Source organism: Balaenoptera acutorostrata, chromosome 4 (genome assembly GCF_949987535.1).
Source record: "Balaenoptera acutorostrata chromosome 4, mBalAcu1.1, whole genome shotgun sequence".
Taxonomy (NCBI): Eukaryota; Metazoa; Chordata; class Mammalia; order Artiodactyla; family Balaenopteridae; genus Balaenoptera; species Balaenoptera acutorostrata.
The window spans coordinates 69,528,846-69,552,236 of record NC_080067.1 but is presented as its reverse complement, the minus strand read 5'-3'; the positions used below and the strand labels follow the sequence as shown (position 1 = coordinate 69,552,236).

General features: G+C 46.6%; 1 protein-coding gene across 7 annotated transcripts in view; it reads left to right on the top strand.

Annotated features, from left to right (window-relative positions):
* The window catches only part of DGKG (diacylglycerol kinase gamma), a 203,295-nt gene that overhangs the window by 142,645 nt on the left and 37,259 nt on the right, over positions 1-23,391 (top strand). For all 7 annotated transcript variants that reach the window (XM_057545820.1, XM_057545817.1, XM_057545819.1 and 4 more), the window contains 2 exons: positions 3,938-4,028; positions 22,859-23,036. In XM_057545820.1, coding sequence (XP_057401803.1) covers positions 3,938-4,028; positions 22,859-23,036 — 269 coding nt within the window. The remainder of the gene's footprint in view (positions 1-3,937; positions 4,029-22,858; positions 23,037-23,391) is intronic.

Genomic DNA, 23,391 nt, shown 5'->3' with positions numbered 1-23,391 from the left:
CAGACAAAAACTTGGGTGTCACTTTGACTATTCTTTCTTACTCACTCCTTACAACAAACCAGCCCTGTCAATTCCACCTCCTGTATTTTAGCTTGTGAATCCCTTCTCTTCTCCTGAGCTCTACTATCACTACCTTTGTTCAGGTCCTTCCCAATTCTCTCCTGGGTTTCTCCTGAGTTTCTACACTGCCTAAAAACCATTCTCCAGGCCTCCAGTCTGTACCCACCCCTTGCAGTCCACTCTCCAGACTTGGGACAGAGTGATCTTTAAAAAGCACAAGTCTGTTCAGGTCACTACTGCCACCGCCTATCACCACCCCCACTTAAGGATGGTCCATGACACACTATAGACTTTAAGATAAAGCTCAAACACCTAAACATGGCATCCCAGCCTTTATAATCTTGCTCCTATCTGCCCTTCCAGCCTTATCTGGCCAATCCACCCCTACTTGAGTTCCAGATCCCCTCTAGCAGGTCTATGCTCTCTCTTACCCTGTGCCATTGCTTGGGCTTTTTCCTCTGCCTAGAATGTTCTTCCTCCACCTTCCCTATTCCTTTCCACATCCTTCGGAACTCATCACCCACCTAGGATGAGTGGTGGTCCCACTAAGCATTGGATGTCCCACCTCCTAGGTGGTCCCAGTGCTTAGCACACGACCATATGATCTGTTTCCTTGGCTGCCCTTCCCAGGTGTCTGGCCCGTGGAGTGCTGTGTTTTGTTCTTCATTGCACCTAGTGCACCCTATCTAGTCCTGGCACGACGAATATTTCTTGAATAGATAACTACTTTGTCTCACACCAAACGTGCACCTTCTTAAAAGCATATTTGCAATCAACATCATGTCTTTGGACAATCATGTGACCAGTCAAGATAATTAACCAAGGATTAGGGTGTGGTCTGTGACTCTGGAAAAAATCTATTAGATTAGACATGTCGGGAACATGTATTTTTAACCAAAAGTCAAGACACATGATCTGACAAATATGATCACATATTTTTCTGTCCCAGAAAAATTTGAATGTATAATGTCTACGGCTACCCAACCTGATCTGTCATTTAACCTTATTATGTTATCCAAACATGCCAACTCAAAAGACATTGAAATTATAACTGTTAAGTAAGTAGCTGACAGTCTTGGTGAGTTTATCATGCAGCAAGCATTATGGGAAGTGCTTTGCAGTCATCCCATTTAATCTTCTCAACTACCCCTTGAAGCGGATCTTTTTATTATCTCCACTTTACAGATCAGGAAACTGAGGCTTAGGTTACACAGCCAGCAATGGACACTTAACCAGCAACGGAAGAGCAGTCTGTCTGATCCTCTCAGTCATTCTTCGATACTGACCTAACCATGACCTCTTAACCTTATTAGGTCATCAGAAGAGCCACTTCTGGGCAAAAATAGCTTGTGGCTTCTGGAAATTTTTATTAAAACTCTAAATCTCCTGGCAATAACTTTCAAAAGTCATGATTCAGACCAGCAGTGATATTTGAAAACGGAATCATAATGCGGGTCTCCTGGCTGCAGAGATGCTCTCATTGCTGGAGAGGCATCCTCAACCTTGACATTTATGACAATCTGTGTTTTTCCTATTACTGGGTCTTTTGCCATCACTGTCTATTGAAAGGCACTGACCCTCATTCTGTCCTCCCTGAGGAATCCTCTCTTTCAGGGTTAATCGGTCTGTCCTCTTCCTTGGCTGTCATTTCACTGGGATCTAGAGCAATGTTTCTCAAAGTCCTGACAGCTGACCACCTGCATAATGATCACCTGGGCACTCATAAAAATGCGTATTCCTGGGCTTCCCTGGTGGCGCAGTGGTTGAGAGTCTGCCTGCCAGTGCAGGGGACACGGGTTCGAGCCCTGGTCTGGGAAGATCCCACATGCCGCGGAGCAACGAGGCCCATGAGCCACAATTACTGAGCCTGCGTGTCTGGAGCCTGTGCTCCGCAACAAAAGAGGCCGCGATAGTGAGAGGCCCGCGCACCGCGATGAAGAGTGGCCCCCGCTTGCCGCAACTAGAGAAGGCCCTAGCACAGAAACGAAGACCCAACATAGCAATCACTCAATCAATCAATAAATCAATAAATCTTTAAAAAAAAATGCGTATTCCTGGGCCCCGCCCCACAGCTATCACACAGAATCTCTACAAATGGGACCCCAGGAACTAGCATTTTAATCACATTCGCCAAGTAATTCTTATGAATACCAATGTCTCAGAACCACAAATGTAGTCTCCAGATCCTCACGGCTCCAAGTGTGATCCCTGGACCAGCATTAGCAGCTTATTAGAAAACAAGGAATTCTTATGCCCAAATCCTGAATGACTGAATCAGAATTTGCATTTCAATGAAATCCCCAGGTAGTTTGTATTCACCTTACTGTGCATACAGAGAACTAGCGATCAGAGCAGTGTTTCCTATGCATATCATGGCAGGCATAGAAAACAAAAGCACTTGTTTGGCATCTCTCTCACACAGAAGAGAATGCCAGCTGTGGCATGGGGAGGGGGGTTGCTCAGCCTGCCCCAGACCCCAACCTGGCCACCCTGAAGGCTGAGGAGATCGGTATCTCAGGCGTACCTGTGCCACAGCATGCTGGTTGAGAAGCACTGGTCTACTTAAAGCACACCCAGTCCTTCTAACCTTCTTCGTGAGCATAACTCCATAAATCTTGCTTATTCTTATTGCCTTCATCATTTGTCATTTCTTCTCCTGCATACCAAGGGTCAGAAACCTTCCCAACTAGGTCTTAGAAATCTTCACGCAGTGGGAGGACACAGTTTCATCTTCAAGTTCTAGGTGGACTCTTTGAGAAATGTAGAGGGAAAAGTTTTGTCTGTTATTCTAAACAGTCTGACCTAAGGAATACTAGGAAGAAATAAGAGCCTTCTTGCCTCTGAAGAATGCTCCTTTCCTCTTAGCCCACAGATCTGAGGATGGAGGATCTGCAACACGCAAAGCGGCATCCTCTCTCCTGAAGAGTGTGCCGAGAAGAATGTGATTTTGTTTAACCCTTCCTCAGCAGAATCTGCCAGCTTATAAACTGGACAGTGTCCCTTCTCTTAGCCAGCCCCTGATAAGGGGATGACAGTTGGCATGGAAGGAATGGAATACCTTCAGAAACACTTCCTGGTGAGCCCATCTGATCAAAACGACCAAGTGTCAGGACACACCATCTGACTTCGCAAAGCTCCCAGCTGCGTGGGAACCCCATTGTGGGTTTTTATTTTCCCCAATAAGGAAAATGTTGAAAATTTTTCAAGTTCAAAATAGTGAGCTCTTCCTTTGAAGCAAACAGAACAAGAATTGTCATAGCCTAAGCAAACACAGTTGAGAAAGAAGTGGGGGGAACTACTGCTAGCAAACAACTCACTTTTTTTCTTCTCTTTCCACCTTGTCTGCAAATCTGTGTCCAATTCTCTCCACTCTGCTTCTCCCAATCAAAGCACAGGCAAAGTAGCACACATTTTAGCTGGTTTAACGTTGGGCTGTTCCCCCTCTGTCCTGAGAGTGTACATCGCTCAAGTCTCAAAGGGCTGTCTGATCGTCCCTTTGTACCCCGACTGTTGAAGTTCCTCTGCGTTAGTAGTAGAAAGGACAGTGACCAGAGAGCATGCTGTCCCTTGCCACCTCTGGTTGACTTTCATGGAACTCCTCCCTTGATCCAGATACGGAGGCAAAGCAGGCCTTTCTCCTGCTCTGACCAGGAAGTTCACAGATCTGTTGGTAGTTCACCCAGAGTAGCCATGATGTCTAAGAAATAAATGGGTTTTTCTCTAAGTTCATAGCAAGAACGGTTGGTTAAAAATCTTCCATCCCTGATCCGATTAACAAGTGCTGAAAATATAAGGCTGGGGACACCAACAGCAGAGCTGTTGTACATGACCATTTCAAACACAGAACACTGAGCCATCTTTCTGCTTCGTGGTCCAGGATGAAGAACAAGCTGTGGTACTTTGAATTCGGCACCTCAGAGACCTTCGCAGCCACCTGCAAGAAACTCCACGACCACATAGAGTTGGAGGTGAGTTCCCAAGGCTTGCTGGACCTTGGCTCTGCTCCTGGACTGTTACACACCCTCAGGACATGTCCTGTAGCGTCCTCAAGAGGTGATCCCAAGTGTAGTCCATTGTACATCCATCCTGTTCCCAACACATCCACGGCCTCACTCCCAGGAGGCTCCAGTCACGGGGCCTGCCTTTCTCGGCCCGTCCAGGGAGTCCTGGGGCTCTGAGACCTAGAGGCCCAGCGGACCCAGGGCCGCAGTCCCTTCCGGCCCTCAGCCCTCTCCCCGCTGTGGCCTTGAAAGTTCCCCTTTTCCGAGAGGTGAAGACAGGTGCTGCCCACGCAGGGAGAGGAGCTGCTGTGAGGGTAGAGGCAATGTCCCAAGCCTGGTAAAAGTCTGGGAACTGATGGCCACAGGGCTGAGGGGTCTGGGGTTGAGGCCGGAGGTGGCCAGACATCCCCCAGCTCGCCCGCCGCTGCTTTCAAGGAGCTGACTCACAGGCACCCAGGGCCGGCTTCATGGGTGTGCAACCTGCAGAGTCGCTCAGAAGGACCCTTAGTTTAATGCTCTTCTGACACTGTCTTGAAATTCTTGATGATTTTTTAGCAAAGGGCCCTGTATTTGCATTTTGAACTAGGCCCCTCCAATTACACAGACGATCCCGCTGGTGCACTCGTGTTTTCCTCACTCTGCCGGCACTTGGAGCAGCCTGCCTCAGACACTTAGCTTGGCAGCTTCCCGTCCCGGCGGATAAGCTGCCCACTTCCCACCTCTCAGCCCGCATCTGCTGGGCTGCTCTCGTGAGGTCTTGTCACTTCTATGAAAAGGTCTGCTTGGTCTCTGGCCACCTGAAAGCCCAAACTTCTCTGCACACCTGCTGTCTCTGCTCTGCTGGACCTCAGGCCCATCGGGTGCCTTGCCCATAGTTCTCAGTTTACCAACCCACACCGCCCCCCACCCCAACCCCTTCCCATGGGATTCAGGCCTGTAGTCTTGTTTTCACTTGAGAAAAACAAGTGAAAGGCGGTCAGAGAGTTCGGCGGGGATGGGCTCCTCTCGGCCCATGGGCTTTGTCCCTAAGCCTGCAGTAGCAGTCAAGGGGGGCCCGGGCATCCCTTGGGGGAGGAGCACTTCGCCTGAAGCAGTGTGGGAAAGCCCTGCCACTCCCTGCAGAAGGGAGCCTGCGCTCACAGGGAGTTTTCACAAACAAAACACAAAGCCAGAGATTCTGTGCTTCTCTTTGACTCATCTGCCTGCCTCTCCCCAGCGGTTGCCGGGTTACCAACCCCAGGGTGGGAGGAGCCGCCCCAGCTAATCCCCTGAACTTTTAGCCGGCTCAGTCAGAGGACAGAGAGGCCCAGGAGCCGGGGGCACATGTCCCCAGGTGGTACCACCTCCACCGGGGAAAGGCTGAGGAGCCCGCCATCCTCTATGGATACGCAAATCCACGGCCAGGGAGCTTCAGGGAAGGAGGAGAGGGCTGGGCTGGAGACTGAACGCGGCTGGAGCTATGCGTGCATTTTTGCTGTTGGCATGATCATCTGCTGGGGTGTCTTTAAATACACCCCAAGTGAGGGACAGCCCTGGCCTAACCGCTGCCAGCTGCAGACACACAGCGACTGCTTGTTCTCCCTGCAGCTGGCCTTGAAACTGTGCCCAGAATAGAGCAGCTCAGCCCCCCTGCCTCTGTGGGCCCCGCCCTCCCAGCTCCCAGCCGGCAGCACCCCGGGCCCCCTCTGAGTCCAATACTCAGCGGCTCTTCTTCAACCGCAGAGGAGGCTGGTGGCCTCTGCAGCGGGGGAGGGTGTTCACACTGTGGGCCGTTGGGGGCTTTGGGAGCACGTCTTATTTTCCTTAGCTCTCCATAATGAGTCTTTTTAGTATTTATTCATGAGGCCAAGGATGGGGGGCTCATATGACAGGCGGCTTCTGACAGCCCGGAGGATTTGGGGCAGGCATCATTTTGTATCCAGGGAGCAGTGGGTGGACGGTGCTGGGTCTTGGGATCCAGAGGAGGCGAAAGAGACAGAAGGGGGAGGCGTGTGAGTGGCAGGTGTTAGGAGGCTGCAGGGCACCACAGGTAGACGTGAGAGCATCAGGGGCCTCAGGAAGAGCAGTAAGAGAAGGTATGTTAAGTGACCTTCTACATGTGGCCACTGCACACAACAGCCCAGGCCTGGGAGAACCAGCACACTCATCAGTTCAAGGTCAGCGATCCAGGGAATAACCCCACACAGGTATTTAAACTACATGTCATCGTTTCCAAAGCCCTACCTCAGCCTTTATTCCAGAGTCACACAACAAGCAGGGAGCTAAGTAGGCCAGGTATTCTTATCCCCTCGTCACAGAAAGCAAGCTGAGGCACGGAGGTTTAGAAAGATAAACAGAAGGGAGAGAAAAGCAACAAGGAAGAGGGAAAAAAAAATCACAGGCTCTGACTGCCTACTGTAATGTGTCCTCATTTGATACAATAACCCAGTAAGGCAAGTATTATCATATTTTGTTAAATGAGGAAACTGAGGCTCAGATACATTAAGTAACTTGACCAAGATTTCATTGCTGGAAACTTGTAAGACAGGAGATTTTAGGCATCCTGGAAGGAGTTTAGCTTAGAACACAGTAAATAGAGATTGACCTAACAAGCGCTAGAAATTCGGCGAATTTTTCAGCATGGACACACTGTTTCTTCCTCCTTTACTGAATGTGAGACCACTTGGTCCCCTCTCAGCTGGGGCAGCTGGGCAGGTCTGCTGAGAAATGCTTTAAGAGAACGGAGGGCACAGTCCTACAGCTCATTTGAGGAAGGAAGGGGCTCAGGCTGGACAGGAGGAGAGTCAGAGAGGGGAAACTGCCTTAAAGTTTACCAAAGGTCTTCCCACAGCATCTCATTTTATTTTGATCCACAGAACATGCAGGGAAGATATTAATGTCCTCACTTTATGGTTGAGGAACCTAAGGCTGAGAGGTTCAGCGACTTGAGAAAGGGCACAAAGGTAAGGGGTTCAGGGGAACGGATAGGAAAGTCTATTGCTAGTTTCGTGTCTGTGTGTCACCTTGGTAAAACTTGGATGGTGAAACTTAAAGCTAAAATGAACTTATGCAGGGAAGGTCTCCATTGAAAGTCTCTCACAAGGAATACAGCCTGTTTTTCAGAGGCCTGTGGCCTACTGAGGCCTAGGAGACTTGGTCCCTTCTCTGAAATAAAGCTTACAGCCCAGTTGACAGAACATACAAGAAGAGCTGGTTAATATAATACTTACTTAACTAGTGCTAAGGAAACTGGATCCTGGGGCCTTGAGGAGCCACGTGAGCAATCACCCTGGACACTATTTTGGGGTCAAAGACTAAGGCTGGGGAGAAGGTGACTCCAGATCTACTGTTCACCTGCAGACACTTGGTCGGGGGGTGGGGGGGGGTACTTAGTGAAAGGGGCTTGGCCTGGACAAGCATTAGCCCTCGTCAGCAGAAGTGTGTTGTCTGGGCCTCAGTATTCTCATCTATAAAATGGGAAGAAAGGGGTTAGCCTACTTCCCAAGGCTATTATTCGGATTAACATTTTCAGGTTTGTTATTTTTTTAAGTTAACTGGCAGTGGTGCTAAGTGCCTCACAGAATCTACAAAGCAGCCCCAAGTGGCAGGTATCATATCACCTTTCCAGAGATGGGAATAGAAGCTAAGAGAAAGCAAGAAGCTCACCTGAGGTCCACAGCCTCTGAGTGGTCAGGTCAGGCTTCAAATCCAGATTTGCCCAAAACTCAGGAGTTTCAGGGCAGTACTGGCACTTTATTCTAGAGCAGAGATTCTCACAGGTATGAGGTATACTTGATCTGCTCGTAGTCACATACTTTTATTTATTTTCACATTTCCGATAACATTAAAAGCAGGCATGAGACTTTTACATTTATGAAAAAGAGAGCAAAAAAATATATATTGCGAATGCATGCTCTAAATGCTTCTTCCACGGGCACACAAAGGAAGCTGTGAAAGTTAGTGCCGTTCCTGGGAAATGGGTGCTCATAAATTGCGGTTGCCTCTAATTAAGAAGCCAGCATGTCACCCACATGGTTGTCATCAGCCCTGGTCTCAACGTCTCTGACTTCCCTTCTCTTCCAAAGCAGCCTTTGATGTTTATTCTAATCTGCTTTTACCTGAATAAACGGGTGGGGGAAGGGTGAGGGAGGGACACAGTGAGTCACCTCCTGCACCCCAGGCCCAGAATAGCCTTGCACAGGTTTTGAGCTGTAGTTACATGGAGCAAAAGAGGCAGGCTTCTGCTTGAGCACTTATTTTATTACAAGCTGTGGAAAATTTTCATTTTACTGGTTAAAAATAAGAACTTCCAAAATTCCTTGATATTGTATCTACTTTTAAACAATGTTCACAAGGGAAGGCTAGCCAGCTCCACTAATATGAACCTCTGCATGGGGAAAAAGTGAGTCCAAATGTAGAAGCTGCTTCAAAAAAATCTGTTGCCCAGTGTATTTTGGGAATCTCTGCACATCAATTCCCCCCTTTTAATTGAGGATTTTTTTTTTTAATACAACAAGGTTTTGAGAACTTTTTAGATCAAACCCTCCCATTTCCCCCTCACTTAGAATTGGCGTTTGTCAATATTTTGTTGTATTCCCTTCAAGTATCTTTGTAACCAAAGAAATAAAATTTTCTGGATGGAGTCGAGTTCCCACAACCCTTTTGTGCTCTGCAGCTTGCCTTTTTCACTCACCGTTAGTTCTTGAGATCTCTCCGTGGTGACATTGCCGGAGCTGGTTCATTTCTTTTACCTGCTCTGTGCTGTGGGGCTCCCACACCACGATGGGGAATATTGCACCCCATGATGGGAGAAGGAGCAGAAATGGAAACTCTCAGACACTGCCGGGGGACAGACAGCAGTGGTAAACCACTCTGGAGAGCAGTTTGACAGCAAATGCTGAACTGAAAATGCACCTGTAGGCCAAATGACCCAGCAGGTTCTTCACGTCCTAGACCTGGAGAGTTTCCTGTGCGTGAGTTCACAAGGGGATGAGCATGGAGGTGCAGTGCAGCACTGTTTTATTAAAACAAAACGGAACCAACCCCAAAGACTGTGTTATTCTAACACCTCAAAAAGATAGTGTGAGTGAAAGTACTAAAGGCCACTGAATCACATATTTTAAAATGGTTAATTTTGTGTCAGGTGAATTTCATCTCAATTTTTTAAATGTGATTTTTACAAAAAGCAATGTGCTGGGCACAGTACTAGGGATCTTGAAGCCATATCATGAGATGGGCCCTGTCTATGAGAATCCTAAATTCTAAAACTAATATTTAGCACAGCCATGTGCATGTAAAGAAGCTGAGTAAATAATGAATCAGATTACTTTAAGATTGAGCAGATATCTTTAGCTACTCCAATCCAGTCAAGTGTCATTATTTTTCAGAAGAGCGAAAACGAGGACTTTACAGGTTCAGTAGCTTGGCCAAGTTCACCCAGCCAGTAAGTGGCAGGAAAGAACCCATGGCTGCCTTGGTATCCACTGGCAATTTTGCACACTCCTCAATTAGAGGAAAGAGAACTTCAAGCACCTTGGCCTCTTCTGGCATCATCTACACCTTCTCAGCTTGGGCAGGTAGAGCCTTTCAGAGCTTGGAGTAATGAAGGTGGGAACTAGCCATACGCTCAGCCCATCAACACAGCCGCAGTGATTCCAGGGGAGATGAAACGAATACGTATTCATGGGGAAGGGAAAGTTGAGAAGAGCATTGCAGGGGATTCTGAGTTCTTAGAAAACAAAAGGTGGCAACCTGATCACGCATCAAACCCTGGAGTCAAAGACTGGAATGGGCCTTAGAGGACATCCTCTCCCGTCTCTGGAGTCCATTCACTTCCTCCATCGAGTCCAGGGGCTCCAACTTTCCAGCAGCATCCTCACTGTGAGGCCACCCAAGGCAGCTCTTGCTCTTCAGATTTCTCCTTCTTGCCCATCCTACGGTTCTCACTGCTCCAAATACCCCAGCCTCAGTTTCTTCCCGCTCCCTCCTACTACGTGTGCTAAATTCTCTTCTTGATGATAAAAGCTATCCAAATCCATGGTAGAACATTTTAAACCATAGAGAGGCGAAAAGGAAAAGTAACCCACAGTCTCAGCAATCAGGGATCAGTACTGTTCTAATGTTGACCTTATTTCAATCCTGTAATAATATTAGCCTTTGTATCTTTAAAAGCAGGCCTCTGGAGGACCTCTGTGATTCTTTGATTTCCTAAATCTTTATCCATTTTTAAACACAGCTCCATCCTTTCCATCTCTCTACCTCTTTCAGCCACGCACTGACTATAAGTTTCCTTCACTGATCCTTAAAATCTTTCAGCCTACTACGAAGAAATTGTTTCTGTCAGTTCCTCTTTAAAAATCCCATTGTTTGCTTACAGTTTCTGACACATAACTTTTTCTCTCTTAAATGACCCTCTTTTTTATTCCCTACACATGCATACCCTGTATTTCACTTCAAGCCTCCATTCATCCATATGCTTTTATTTTCTTGTTCTTTTCCATTTCCTTTGTTCTTTGTGAATTGCTTTGATTTTCTTTGTCTTCAGACTCCTGGCTACATATGCTTTGTGTCTTCCAAGGACTTTGGAATAATTTTTAGGGATGAATTCTCATGCCTACATTTTCACAAAGCAGGCGGGGGTATATGCAGCACAGTGGATAGATGAGGCCCAAGGAGGTCTCAGGAGACTGAGGCTGGGGTCACATGACTCAGCATGTTGGGCTACAAGGCACCTCCACACAGATTCCTGGGCGATCTCTCGGCTAACCTCTTCCCCAACGAGCTTAACTTTTCTACCCACCAAGGTCCCTTAGTGAAAGAATAACTTTCCCCAAGCTATGTCTACCAAACAAATGCATCTTTTAAATAATAATGACCTGTGAGGCCCTGTCAGTGCGAAATGAATTATTTCTCTTAGACTTTTTAGAATATTGAAAAGAATTCATGATCTTCATCTCTACACTCAGGAGATTCAGGGACCTTGGATGAGAACTATTCCAGTCCTTTTCTGCTTCTACAACTGGGTTATGAAACAGACAGAGACTATTACATACAAATATGTTCATTGGCTATAGTGGATAGGTCTTTGGTTATCTATCTTAGTGAGGTCGTAAACTTGCTGATCCTAGTATTCTATAGAAGAGGAATTAAGAAAGGAGAAGAATTGACTCTTTCAGGAAGGGCATATAACCTAACAAAGGAGCTGTTAAATAATGTGTGCACATACACATTACATCTCAAGTCCATTGGGATCCACAAGTTAATAACAACAGCAGTCACTTCCTGAGCACTCACCTTGCAACAAGGTCTGTCCTAGCACTTTGGTACACTGTCTTGTTTAATCCTCATAACAATTCTGCATGGTGTGTATTATTTACTCAAGGAAATTGAGTCTCCTAAAGATAAGTACCGCAAGATCAGATCAGATGAAAGCCCACATGCTCCCACAATGCCACAGCCCTCCCAGTAGGAGCTGGCCTCTGCATTACACCTCTGCTTTCCCCCTAATGTATGGGTCAGCTGAGTTGGTGGCGGGGCTCCCATTCAGGACTTGGCATATCTCTTAGGCAGTCGGCTGTCTGAAGCAAGGCCTCTATCTTATTCATCCTGTCTCCCCAGTACCTGAAATGAAGTAATTGCTCTCTAGTTATTGATTGTACAATTTGAACCCAAGTGTAAAAAAAAATCCCATAATTAGTGTGAACACTAACAGAAATTACTACTTAACCGGACTCAAGTGATACCTTTTTGTTGGAAGCCACCAAAGTAAAAGGGAACCCACCTTGCTCCAACTGCAACACAGAGTGGGAGACGGCTGAGCTTGCAGTCCGGTATTCAGGCCTTCTCCTAACTGTGAGGTGAGTGGGAAAACCTCCCACGCCCATCTCTGAGCTGTTGCTGAGAACTTTGAAAGTAGCCGAGGGTCTGGGACGACTGTGAACCCAGGACAGGAAATGCCAGAGTTCTCCCACCTCTTTCCCACCAAGGAGAGTGAAGACAGTGAGTGGGCAGAGCCCATATGGCAGCAAGGGTGCAGGGCTGCTAGGGGGTCAGAAGAAGCGAGTCTGAAAGGCAGAAGGAAGGGTCTCCATCCTGAGCCCTCTCTGGTGGCCAAGAAGCCGACCTGCCCCTATGGCCATCAGCCCCGCTCTATCTGCAGGCAAGTCTGACCCTTCAGAAAGCCCCATGCACCCCAAGTTGGTCTGAGCTCCCCAGACAGACAGCAAAGCCCATGAATCTTCATCTAGAACAAGAATGCCTCAACACACCAGGATTTTTTTTTAACTTGGGGAGGATGGAGCAGCGGATAGGAAACGGCTTTGCCCTCTGTCCAACTCTGAGGCAACCCACCACCGTGCGCTCTGAGAAGCAGCAGTTTTGTTTTGGAAACTGGCATCCAGGGCAGGCTTGCTCCTGGAAATGAATTTGGTTCCCCCTCAGCTGCAATGTTCTACTTCCAGCCTCCCTGCCAACACCCCCTTCCAGCTGCCCCTCTCAAAGGCACCATTGTGCCCGCCTGGCACAGCAACAGAGGAGGGATGAAGAGGAAGAAAACATTTTCTGCCCATGGGATGTTCTTAAGCAGGTTGTGTGTACATGGCTTCAATGCTGCATTCCTGGAGCCCACACAAACCCGCCAAAATGCCATCATCCCTGTCACAGATGGCAGCCACTTTCCAGTCTAACTGGCCCGCCACCACTCACTGTCAGAGAACGCGGAGCATGCAGCTAGATGGACACGGGCGATAGGAGGGGGACCGTGATGACACTTTTTCAGCACAGCACTTCTGCCTGCCGAAGCAAGGCCGAATGAAGACTCCGAATCTCTGAACTGGAAGGGGATCTGGTCCCATGTACCACTCAACAAAAAGATTCATTCTGGCACATTCTGATAAGTACACATCCAGCCTTTGCCTGAATACTCCAAGGGTAGGAAGCTCACTACTTTTCCAGAAGCCTGTTCCATTGTTAGAAAGCTCTGACTTTCAGAAAGTTCTTCACGATGTTGAACAAGGATGTATGTCCCTTTTATCGCCATATCCTTCCCCTGTCAGCCCTTAGCACAATGCTTGGAAGAAAATAGAGGCCCAATAAGTGTTTGTGGGATGCATGACTGAATTCCCCATCTTTGGGCCTATTTCCACCATCTGGAGGCACACAGAACATGCCTTTCTGCTCCTCCACACGACTGCCCTTCATAGGGCTGAAATCTATCTTCCATGTCATCTCCTATTGATCTTTGCCAATGTCCCCAGTTCCTATACAACTTGATGTACAGACTCCTGACTATCCTGACCACTCTTCTCTTGATAGACTCCATCTTTTCCAGTGTCCTCCTTAAAATGAAGAATCAAATCCCTTATATCTAGAAGACTCCAAAAGTAGTCTCACAGGTAACAAAGCACAAAATTCACAGGCCTCAGGTATATGCTCCATAAGCTGGACTGTCTTCTTGATCTTGTCATTTGCATCTTCTGTAGGAAGCCTGTAAGTTCATGAAGCCCACCACAAACCTGGATAAACTGGGAAAACAAGGACCTTCCTCAGTTTCACTGACTCAGTGTTTCCTCATCTGTAAAAAGGAGGATACAAATACCAACCTTGCAGGGCTGTAAGGATTAGACATAAAATATATGAGGTGCCTGGTTCATAATAGTTAACTCAATTAATTGTATCTATTAATATTATCATATAACACATGTGTATTAGTATCTAACTGCCCACAGCAAGACATGAGCTCCGAAAATGCTATAAGACAGCTCCTCTGAATTCAGGGGAAGCCACTGCTCTGGAAGATTTAGCTACATGCCAGGCCAAAAAAAAATTTTTTTAATGTAGATAATACCAGACGGTCTTTCTAGAAATGCTATCACCACTCATCAACACCACTCAATTTCTTCCCTTTTCTTCCCTCAGGATACACATCAGATTATTGACACTAAAAACATTCTTTCTAGTTCTTCTCTAGGGAAAATAGACAGCCCTATTTGCCCTGACTGCTTTTCTTTCACTCGCAATAAATTTCTCTGTTCTGGCCATAGGCCCTGCAGATATGCAGCTATCTACTGCCTTCTCGGTGGTATGCTGGGGCCAGCTTGCTTGCTGGTACATCTCTTCCTACCTCTGCTTTCGGTGATGTCACGTTTGTAGCTTGAAATTGGCCATAGTGGGAATACTTACACTGTGGAACACCACGATCAGAGCGTCTTTTTTTCCTGGAGATCCTGCTGTTAAGCATTTAGCAGGATATCACTGCCTCTAGCGTTGACCTGCAGGAGGTCCCTTAAGGAAAGGGACTGTGTCCCATTTCCACTCCATCCCCAGGGTCTAGCACAAAGTAGGTTCCCAACATTCTTGATGGATGAATGAGTGCTCTTTGTCTTCTGTCTCTTAATGTTTGTCTCATATACATCATGCCCCATGTGTCCTATTCCTATTACCAGCTGTTCAGATATAGAGTTCCCTTAGCTGTGATCCGAGGACCATTTCTTGCAGACTTGGATTAACCTTCCGTATTTCTCCCTAATCTGGGTATTCAGTCCACTTTATTCGGTCAATATACTCATCCTGGGAAGTTGTGGGAACTCATCTGGAAGGAAAAAAAACCTTGTCAGGTTTCTTTAAGGAACACCTTGGTTTTTGTTTGGGGATCTCTGTACACATTCTTCCAATTAAAAAATAGTTATATTGGACTTCTGAAATGGGTAAGACATACCACAACTATGGAAAACACAGAGCCATGTAACATATGGTCCCTCCCCTCTGGGAGCTTAAAATCTCCTGGGGACAGGCAAATAGGCATGATCTACGGCAGAATATACATTCCATATACGACAGAAAAACAATGCAATGAAAATTCAGAGAAGGGGAACATCAATTTCTAGCTAGAGCAATTTCCTCTATAGAAAAAGCCTCAGACAGGAGTTAGCTTTTGAGCTGGAAGGGTAGGATTTTAATACGCATAAAAGAGCTGCATGGCAGTTTAGGCAGTGAGTACAGCAGAAACAGAAGCAAGTAGGCCCAACTCTGTGGCCTATATATGTGGCCCTAATTAAGCCCTAACTCTTGCAAGAGACAGCCGTGTGATCTAGAAAGGTCACTTACTAACTCTAGGCCTCATTGTTCTCATTTTGGTAATCAGACATTACCAAACCTAATGTTCCATCTGGCTTTACCATTCTAAGATTCTGTGCTTTGGCCCTCATCCAGCTGCCAAAATTCCTCCTTACAAAATCACTCATGTCCTCTTGGTTGCCAATCTAAATGACCAAAGGTCTAATTCCAGATCTGATGACTCTGATTAGCTATGTGACAATGGACCATTCCTTTCACCTCCTTAACCTCCATTTTTCTCATCTATAAAATGAGGTAATTAGACTGAATGATCTTTCAAGACTCTTCAGGTCTTTGATTCCATGAGAACACAGATGCAGAGATGAGAGACAGAGATCCTTTTTGGAGAATGGAAAGGAAGAATTCATGGAGAAAATGGCATTTGTAGAAATTTGGAAGAAGAGCACAGAAAGGGTGCTAGGGTGTCCTCAGGTGTATCCTGCCACTAAAGGACTGTAATAATGGGTCCAGACAAGGATCATCATCCACTGATTAAGAACTCTATAATGGAAGAGTCAGGCTGACGACACCTGAACCCACTAACCAACCTGAACATCATCAAAAAATGAGACAAGTAAACTATGTGCCTCCTGATGAGATGCAATAGGAAATACACTGATAGAGTATTCTTGCCAAAATGTCAACCCTGAATTTGATCAAGCCTCCAGATAGGCTGGGAATATGTTTAAAAAACACCTCAGAGATGCAATCAGCAATATCCAAAATCTGGAAAATGCTGTATGGCCTTACTTCTCAAAGTGTGGTCCATCATATATGCAACCTCAGTATCACCAGGGAGGATGTAGAAATGCAGTCTCAGGCCACCTCAGACCTCCCAAATCAGAATCTGCATTTTAATCATCCTGAAGTGATTCGTATGCACGTTAAAGTTTGCTCTGCTGTACAGGACAAATGACCCATTACCCATTTCCTTCAATAAATATTATACGGCAAGAAAAAAAAAAGAACAGGGAATTTATAGATCAGAAGAAACCTAAAAGACATATCAACCAAATTTAATCTGTAAACCTTTCAGACAAAAGTTTTTTTTTTTCAGATGAGACTGTTGAGGAAATTTGAACAATTACTGGCTATTTATCAATGTTAAAGAATTATTGTTACTTTTTAAGAGTGATAAGCGAATTGAGATAATTCTTTTTTTTAAGAGTCTTATCATTTAGAGATACATACAGAAGTATTTATAGGTGAAATGGTAGAATATCAGAGATTTGCTATAAAATAGTTCAAATGAACTGGGGTAGAGTTGAAATAAGATTAGCTGTGAATTGCTAATTGCTGAAGCTGAGATTTGGGGTACATGGGATTTATTATTTTATCTTCCTACATATTTGAAAATATCCATAATAGAAAGATTTTTAAAAAGAAAGTCCAGGAAGGAGTCACCAAAGATGGGAGAGACAATCAAGACAACGCAGAGGCAGGGAACCCAAGAAAGAAAATTTCAAGCTGAAAGGGGACAAATGCCCCCAGAGGCATCGAAGCCTGGGTAACACCTTATAATCTGGCCTGGAAGAGGTCATTCCAGAGAGCAGACACTGCCCAATGGCAGGAGTATGAAACAAAACAATCTGCGTTCTAAACTGGAGAAAATCAGCGTAATCCGTGGCACCGTGAATCGAGGTTAGAAGACGGGAGAATTTCCTAGTTGCTAAAAACTGAAACAGGTCATCAAATAAATTATGGGATCTCCTTCTCTGAGGACCTTCCTAAATAGGATCGTCCGGGCTGAAATGGAGGCGGCCTCACTCAGATCCGCCGCCTTTTTCAGGTCACCGAGGCCGGCAGGTACGCACCCTGGTCTCGGAAAAGCCTGAGGCCCGGGCAGGGAAGCACCACTGCCCTCTCTCACCTCCTCGGCTCTCTGCCCCTCAGAGAGCATGGAGAACTTGGCGGGTCCTAGTTCTGCCCAGAATTATGGGGATTTTAAGGATCTGAGAGATGGGGGAGGGGGTTGGGGGAATGGCATGAATAAGACTACCCACCGGCCCTCCACCAAACAAACCATCCCTTGGCTTAGAAAGACACTAGAGCTTTGGGTACTGTCGTCGCAAGTGGGGACGACTGTTGAACTTGCCGACAGCTGCGGCCGGCGCAGCAAGGCCTGGAGCAGGCGGGCGCGGGCGGCTCCCGGCCTGGGCTCCGGCAGATTCCTGAACGGCTTCCAGGCGGGCAGGAACCGGGCTGGCCTGGATGCACCCCACCCCACCCCGCGCCTGCAGCGCTGCTGCCTCGGACCCGGGCGGCCCGCGTCCGGCACCTCGCAGCCCGCGCCCACTCTGAGCACAACTTGGGGCGTGTGCGAGCTTGCTGCCAGCCAGCCGGGGACAACAGCTCTCTGTTTCGACCCATACCCGGCTGTAAATACCTGGGTTCCGCTGCAGCGCAGCCTCGGCTCAGGGGCGAGCCTGCCAGCCCGGTCCTAGGTTAGCGATGGCCGATGGTGCGCACAGGGACCGCCGTCCTCCTTGCGCTCTCCCCAGGAGGCGCCCCCCACCCGGGTCCCAGCAGGGGGAGGGGGCCCCATGACGTCATGGAACTATTGGAGGATTTAGCTCAGGAACCCGCCGGGAGCGGCCCTGGGGCCGGTGTTCCATTTAAGCCTACAGTGTACTTCTCTCGGCTCCACGTTCCCAGATCCAGCAGGGCAACTTTCTACCTTTCCCGAGCCTTAAGCAGCCCTGGGGTTCTGAAAGAAATCAGTGTGTGGTGTCTAGGCCAAGAAGCGTGGAGAATGGGCATACGGCTATGGTCAGGCAAGGCTCCCACTAGCATGAGTTTAATGGCGAAGGGGCCATTAAAATGCTTCCAGCAAGATCTCAGGTAGTGGGAGAATGATTTCAGGCTGAAAATTGCCTCATGACACAGGTAATATTATTATTAACTGTAATAACAATGCAGACAGTTTTGGAATGCTGCTGTCTTCCAGAGACCAGTCAAACCCTCGAAGTAGATGTTATTTCCCCATCCCCACCCCATCTTACAGATGACAGATTAAAGCTCAAAGAGGTTAAGGAACCAACGCAGGATCGCACAGCTGGCAAGTGACAGAGCCAGGATTTAAACCCATATCTCTTTGTCTCCAAGCCCAGGCATGCTCCTTCCAAGACAAGGCACTGCCTCTCAATTTTCAAATAGGTGCATTCCAAAGGTGGGGGGCAGCTACATCCAACAGTCCCCAGGCTCTCCCCATCTCTTCTACTCGCCCCAGTCCACCTATGACTCAGTGAGATAGTGGGGGAAGGGGACATTCCATCATAAAGCAGAGTGAGGACTGTTTGCTCTTCCAGAGAGATGTTAACGGCTTACCAAGTTAATAACTAACACTCCTAGCTTGTTATGACTAGAGATGGAGGGGACAGAGTACACTTAAAACAGCAGTAGGGAAGAAAGGTGACTTTATGGAACACCGTGTGCCAAGGACCGTGCTGTGCTAATGGTTTACTTTTTTTTTTTTTTTTTTAAACACAAAGCTGGCACAGAGGCAAGATATAATACTGATGCCAACATTGACGTGCCAGGCACTGCTCTAAGTACTCTACAATACAGAGTAGTAGTGGGAGATTTCAATTATTCAAACAACAGCTGGAAGTTTAATTTTGCGACAAGTCTAGCATCAGCAAAAGTCCCGATTTGCTGCACTGACTCTTTCGTCTCCAGAGTACAATCTGGCATCTGGCTTGCCTGGGTTTGCAACCGAGCTCTGCCAGCCTGTAGAGGGGACGTTGTGTAGCCTTAAGCCAGCACCCTAACCCCTCTGAGACCCTGTCACTTGGGGGTAGCAACGGTGCCTCCCTCACGGTGTTCATGTGAGCATCCCAAGAGAGGATGTAAGGGAAGGACCAGCACAATGCACAAGGAAGCTCTTGTCAAATAGTTGCTAGTATTATTATTATTATCTCTAGAAGGGAGGGGGCGTATTGGCCAAACAATGAATAAATTGAGGTCGTGCGGAAGTAACTACAACCAACAGAGAAAGTGACTGAGTGGTCTAGGAGGTGATAAGGGTTCAAGAACTCAATGCTGGGCACAGGGTTGAGCAAAGCTAATTTCAGAGTTTGGAGAAAAGTCTGACCCAGTGAATAAGTCAGAGAATAAGTCTGACTTATTTATAAATCCCTAAATAAGAATATGTGTGTAAAGGGACTTCCCTGGTGGCACAGTGGATGTGACTCCTCGCTCCCAGTGGAGGGGGCCCGGGTTTGATCCCTGGTCAGGGAACTAGATCCCACGTGCATGCCGCAACTAAGAAGCCCGCGTGCCACAACTAAGGCGCCAGCAAGCCACAACTAAGGAGCCCATGTGCCGCAAACTAAGGAGCCAGTGAGCCACAACTAAGGAGCCCACGAGCTGCAACTAAGGAGCCCGCCTGCCGCAACTAAGACCTGGCACAACAAAATAAATATTTTTTAAAAAAAGAATACGTGTATAAAGGACAAAAGGATGGAAGATATTCCAAAATAAATTCCTAACAGTTCATTAATTCTATCAAGAAGAAAGCAGCAAAGAGCTTAAAAAAAAAAAAAAGAATCACCATGACAGCAACAAGGAACTCTGGGTTGAGCCCATGCTTTTGGAGGGTTGTACACATACTCACAGACAGGGTGTGAGCATGCAACCAGGTGTAAACGCACAAGGCACCTCAGACCTGTGAGCCTAGCTTTGGACAAGCTGAAGGCCAAGCAGAATGTTAGACAATGTTTGAAGCAAAAAAGAACATGGAAAGCATACCTCTTTAGGACTTTGACATTCCGAAAGAGTTTTTTTTTATCTTTTCCACAGAGAGAGTAGCCTTAACCAAAAATGGAAAACAGATGATAAAGGTGGGTATCAGAGCCCAAAGCTGATCGATAGAGAACTAACTGGCCTTGGAAAACATACACATTTGAATCCAAGTTGCTGGACAAACCTATAGATGGCATTCGGGGACCACTTTGACAAATCCAGAAAACACAGTGGGTTCCATCCAATGAGAGGCAAACAGACAAATGTCCCAGTTTTTAAAAAATTAGTAAAGGATACATTCTGGAAACCACAGACTGATATACTTCATCCCAACCCCTGGCAAAATTCTGGAATAAAGTATTAACCAAATACTTGCCCTTTACAGATATTAGTGGCTTAATATGAGTTCTTTTATTCCTTTTCTGATAGAGGTTGTAGGGTGGTTATTTAGGAAATGCTATTTGATCTCAGCACAATGTCTTATGTTTTAGTGGAAAGAGCACAGAATTGAGGTCTGAACACCTGGATACTAGTCTAGCTCCACCATTAGTAAGTTGGGTGACCACAGGCAAGATCCTTAACCTCACTGGGCCTCACTGATGAAAGATTGGATATGTTCTCTTGGGTCCCTCTGATCTCTGAGTTCCATGATTCCACACTGTAATGAAAAGTGGGCTGGGTGACAGTCCCGTTCAGAGGATGCAGCCCTGATAAGACAGCCACACCCCGAGGGCCATTTAATGCACAATATCTGGTGTGTTAAACTGACCAAGGAGAGGGCTTATTCCCTGTTTTGCCCTTTATATATGTGTATTAATGGACTTAATCTCCAAATAATAGGAGAGCTATTGCATAGGGTCACAGAATGAAGATTTAATATAAACTAGATGGACTGGTGGGGGCTTGGGCTGAAAGTCAGATGAAATTAAATAAGTGCAAAACCCTCTGTCTAAGTTATTTAAAAATACCTATACAAGTTCAGGATGGGGAAGAGTGGGCTGAGAAGTAGATGATGGGATGAGGGCCTGAGTGCCTGAGATGACCACCCACTCAAGCTGAAGTGATTCAGTCATCATGTAGCTGCTCATAAAAGAGCTAGTGCAAACTTGATCATATTTAACACTAAGGATAATGATCGTGGGGGACATGTTGAGCCTCTACATGGACTCCCCACATTATCTCATTTCTGGGGCGTGATAATATTAGGGGATCCCAGACCCAGGAAGTGCTGGTGCCGTTGCCACCTGTGCCATCAGATTCTGCCATTGGCGTTCTTTTCAGTGCCAGGAACTTATGGAGTAGGACAGTAACAAACTGTAGTGTGTACAGAACGGGGCAAGTCCCACAGGAGGAGCCAGAGAGTTGACTGCTCAACCCAGAGGCACAACTAAATGGTGGTGTGAGAGGGAGGAGAGAGAAAGGAGTGGGTAAGACTGAGGCTCCGACAGCCTGCCGTCAATCTGTGTACTTCCATTTGTAAGTTGTGTGACTTTGGGCAAGTTACTTAACTGCCTCTGTGCCTCAGTTTCCCCAAAAGTACAGTGAAGGTAATCCTAGTAACTAACTTATAAGATCATCATGAAGGTAATAAATGAGATGTGTATAAAAGCCCATCTGGCAAATGGCAATGTTTAATGCATATGCATGATGATGCTGATGATGATTTATGCACATCATCGTGTACCCAGTGGGCACTTCCCTGGAGGAGAAGGAGGTTCATTCTGTCTGACTTCAGAAGGGAGAATAAGACCAATGGGTGGAAGCAGGAAGGAAGAGAATCAGGTTCAACATTAAAAGACCTCTCAAATAATCAGACCTTCCTAATAAAGAAAGGAATTCCCAGTCACCAAAGAAGCTCACTCTCTACCATTTTGTAGCTGGGGAGACAAGTCATGGGGATGATAAGATACGATAAATTGAGAGCTGCAAAGAAATCAGGAAGTATGCCAAAATGAATGGCAACAAGCCCTACCTTTCTATTACTCATCTGTTAAGAAATCTCTGGAAGTTTGGATTTGTTGGAAACCTCAAAGATAATGGATTTTTGTTGCATGCTTTTGATTTTTTTTCCTGCCTCTCAATAAGCAAGATAAAGAGCTTGGGCTTTGTAGTCAGATTCCCCAACTTTGAATCCCTGCTCTGTTATTTATCAACTGCGCAATCTTGGATAACTTAGCTTACCTCTCTGGGTAATGTTTTCTTCTGTAAATGAAGTAAACTACCTCCAATCCTGAGGAACGAGGATCAGAGCTAATATCTTTTTTGCTGCATTGGTAAGCATTATGCCAAAGTAGGCCAACTTTATAGATATGTGAGACAGGCAGATTGGAGCCTACTGGCCTTTTGTACCTGGCGGTGATGTGGGTGGTAGAGACTGGATAAAGAAACTCTGCTACATCAGCAAGCACATATGCCAAAATTGCACTTACGATAGAGATACAGGAGACAGGAAAATTCTGAAAGCCATCCAAATCTTAAAGTCTTATACTTCTCACAAGAGGGGTAAAATAAGAAGGGGTAAAATGAAACTTTTCTGTCATTTGTTGAGAATATGCTATGTTAGGTTCTGGACTCAGTGCTCCACCAGATCTTCACAATGGTTAGGGAGGGGCAGGATTGATGATAATGAGGTTGGACTGGAGAACAGTTTGCAGTTGTCTTCTGAACCATTCCTAAAGCCCTTCGAGATCTATAGACGGTTCCTGAAGCTTTGTGCTGTCTCCCCAGAGCTGACCAGGACTGGACCTCCCTCATCCCACTGCAGTGGCCAAACCATTAGGCCAGAGCAACGTTGCCCAAGATTCAGCTTCTGACAGAGGCTGGCTGGTGGCTGATGGCCTTTCACATTCTCCATGAGAGCCCGCACCACACATGCGCGCGCACACACACACACACACACATGCCACCTTGGGTTGGGATATACTGAGGACACTAATGGATGAAATTTTCTCTCTGCCCCTCAGTGTGACGGAGTTGGGGTGGACCTGAGCAGCATCTTCCTTGAAGGCATTGCTATTCTCAACATTCCCAGCATGTACGGTGGCACCAATCTCTGGGGAGAAACCAAGAAGAACCGGGCTGTGATCCGGGAAAGCAGGAAGGTCGTCACTGACCCCAAGGAACTGAAATTCTGCGTTCAAGGTAAGCCAAGCATGAGGAAAATTGCTCTAGGTCAGTGGGAGGGATGTTCAGCCGGGTCTGGCAGCAAACTGTATTAGGGTCTACAGCAGGCTCTAGAAGCTTCTACAGCCTTACAAGGACTCGGAGATACACTGACTCGTCATCCCTGATGCTGCAATGTTTAATAACCTAATTGAGAAGAGAAAAGTTACAATAAGGGAGCCCTAAATGACAGTCAGTAGTCAAACTGTGGGACTCCATGAGGTTAGGAGTCAAAGGCTGTTTGTGTCAAGGTTACCAGTGTCCTTCAGTAGCTAAATCCAATAGTCAGTTCTCAATCTTGACCTTGCTCCATCTGTCAGCGGCATCTGACCCA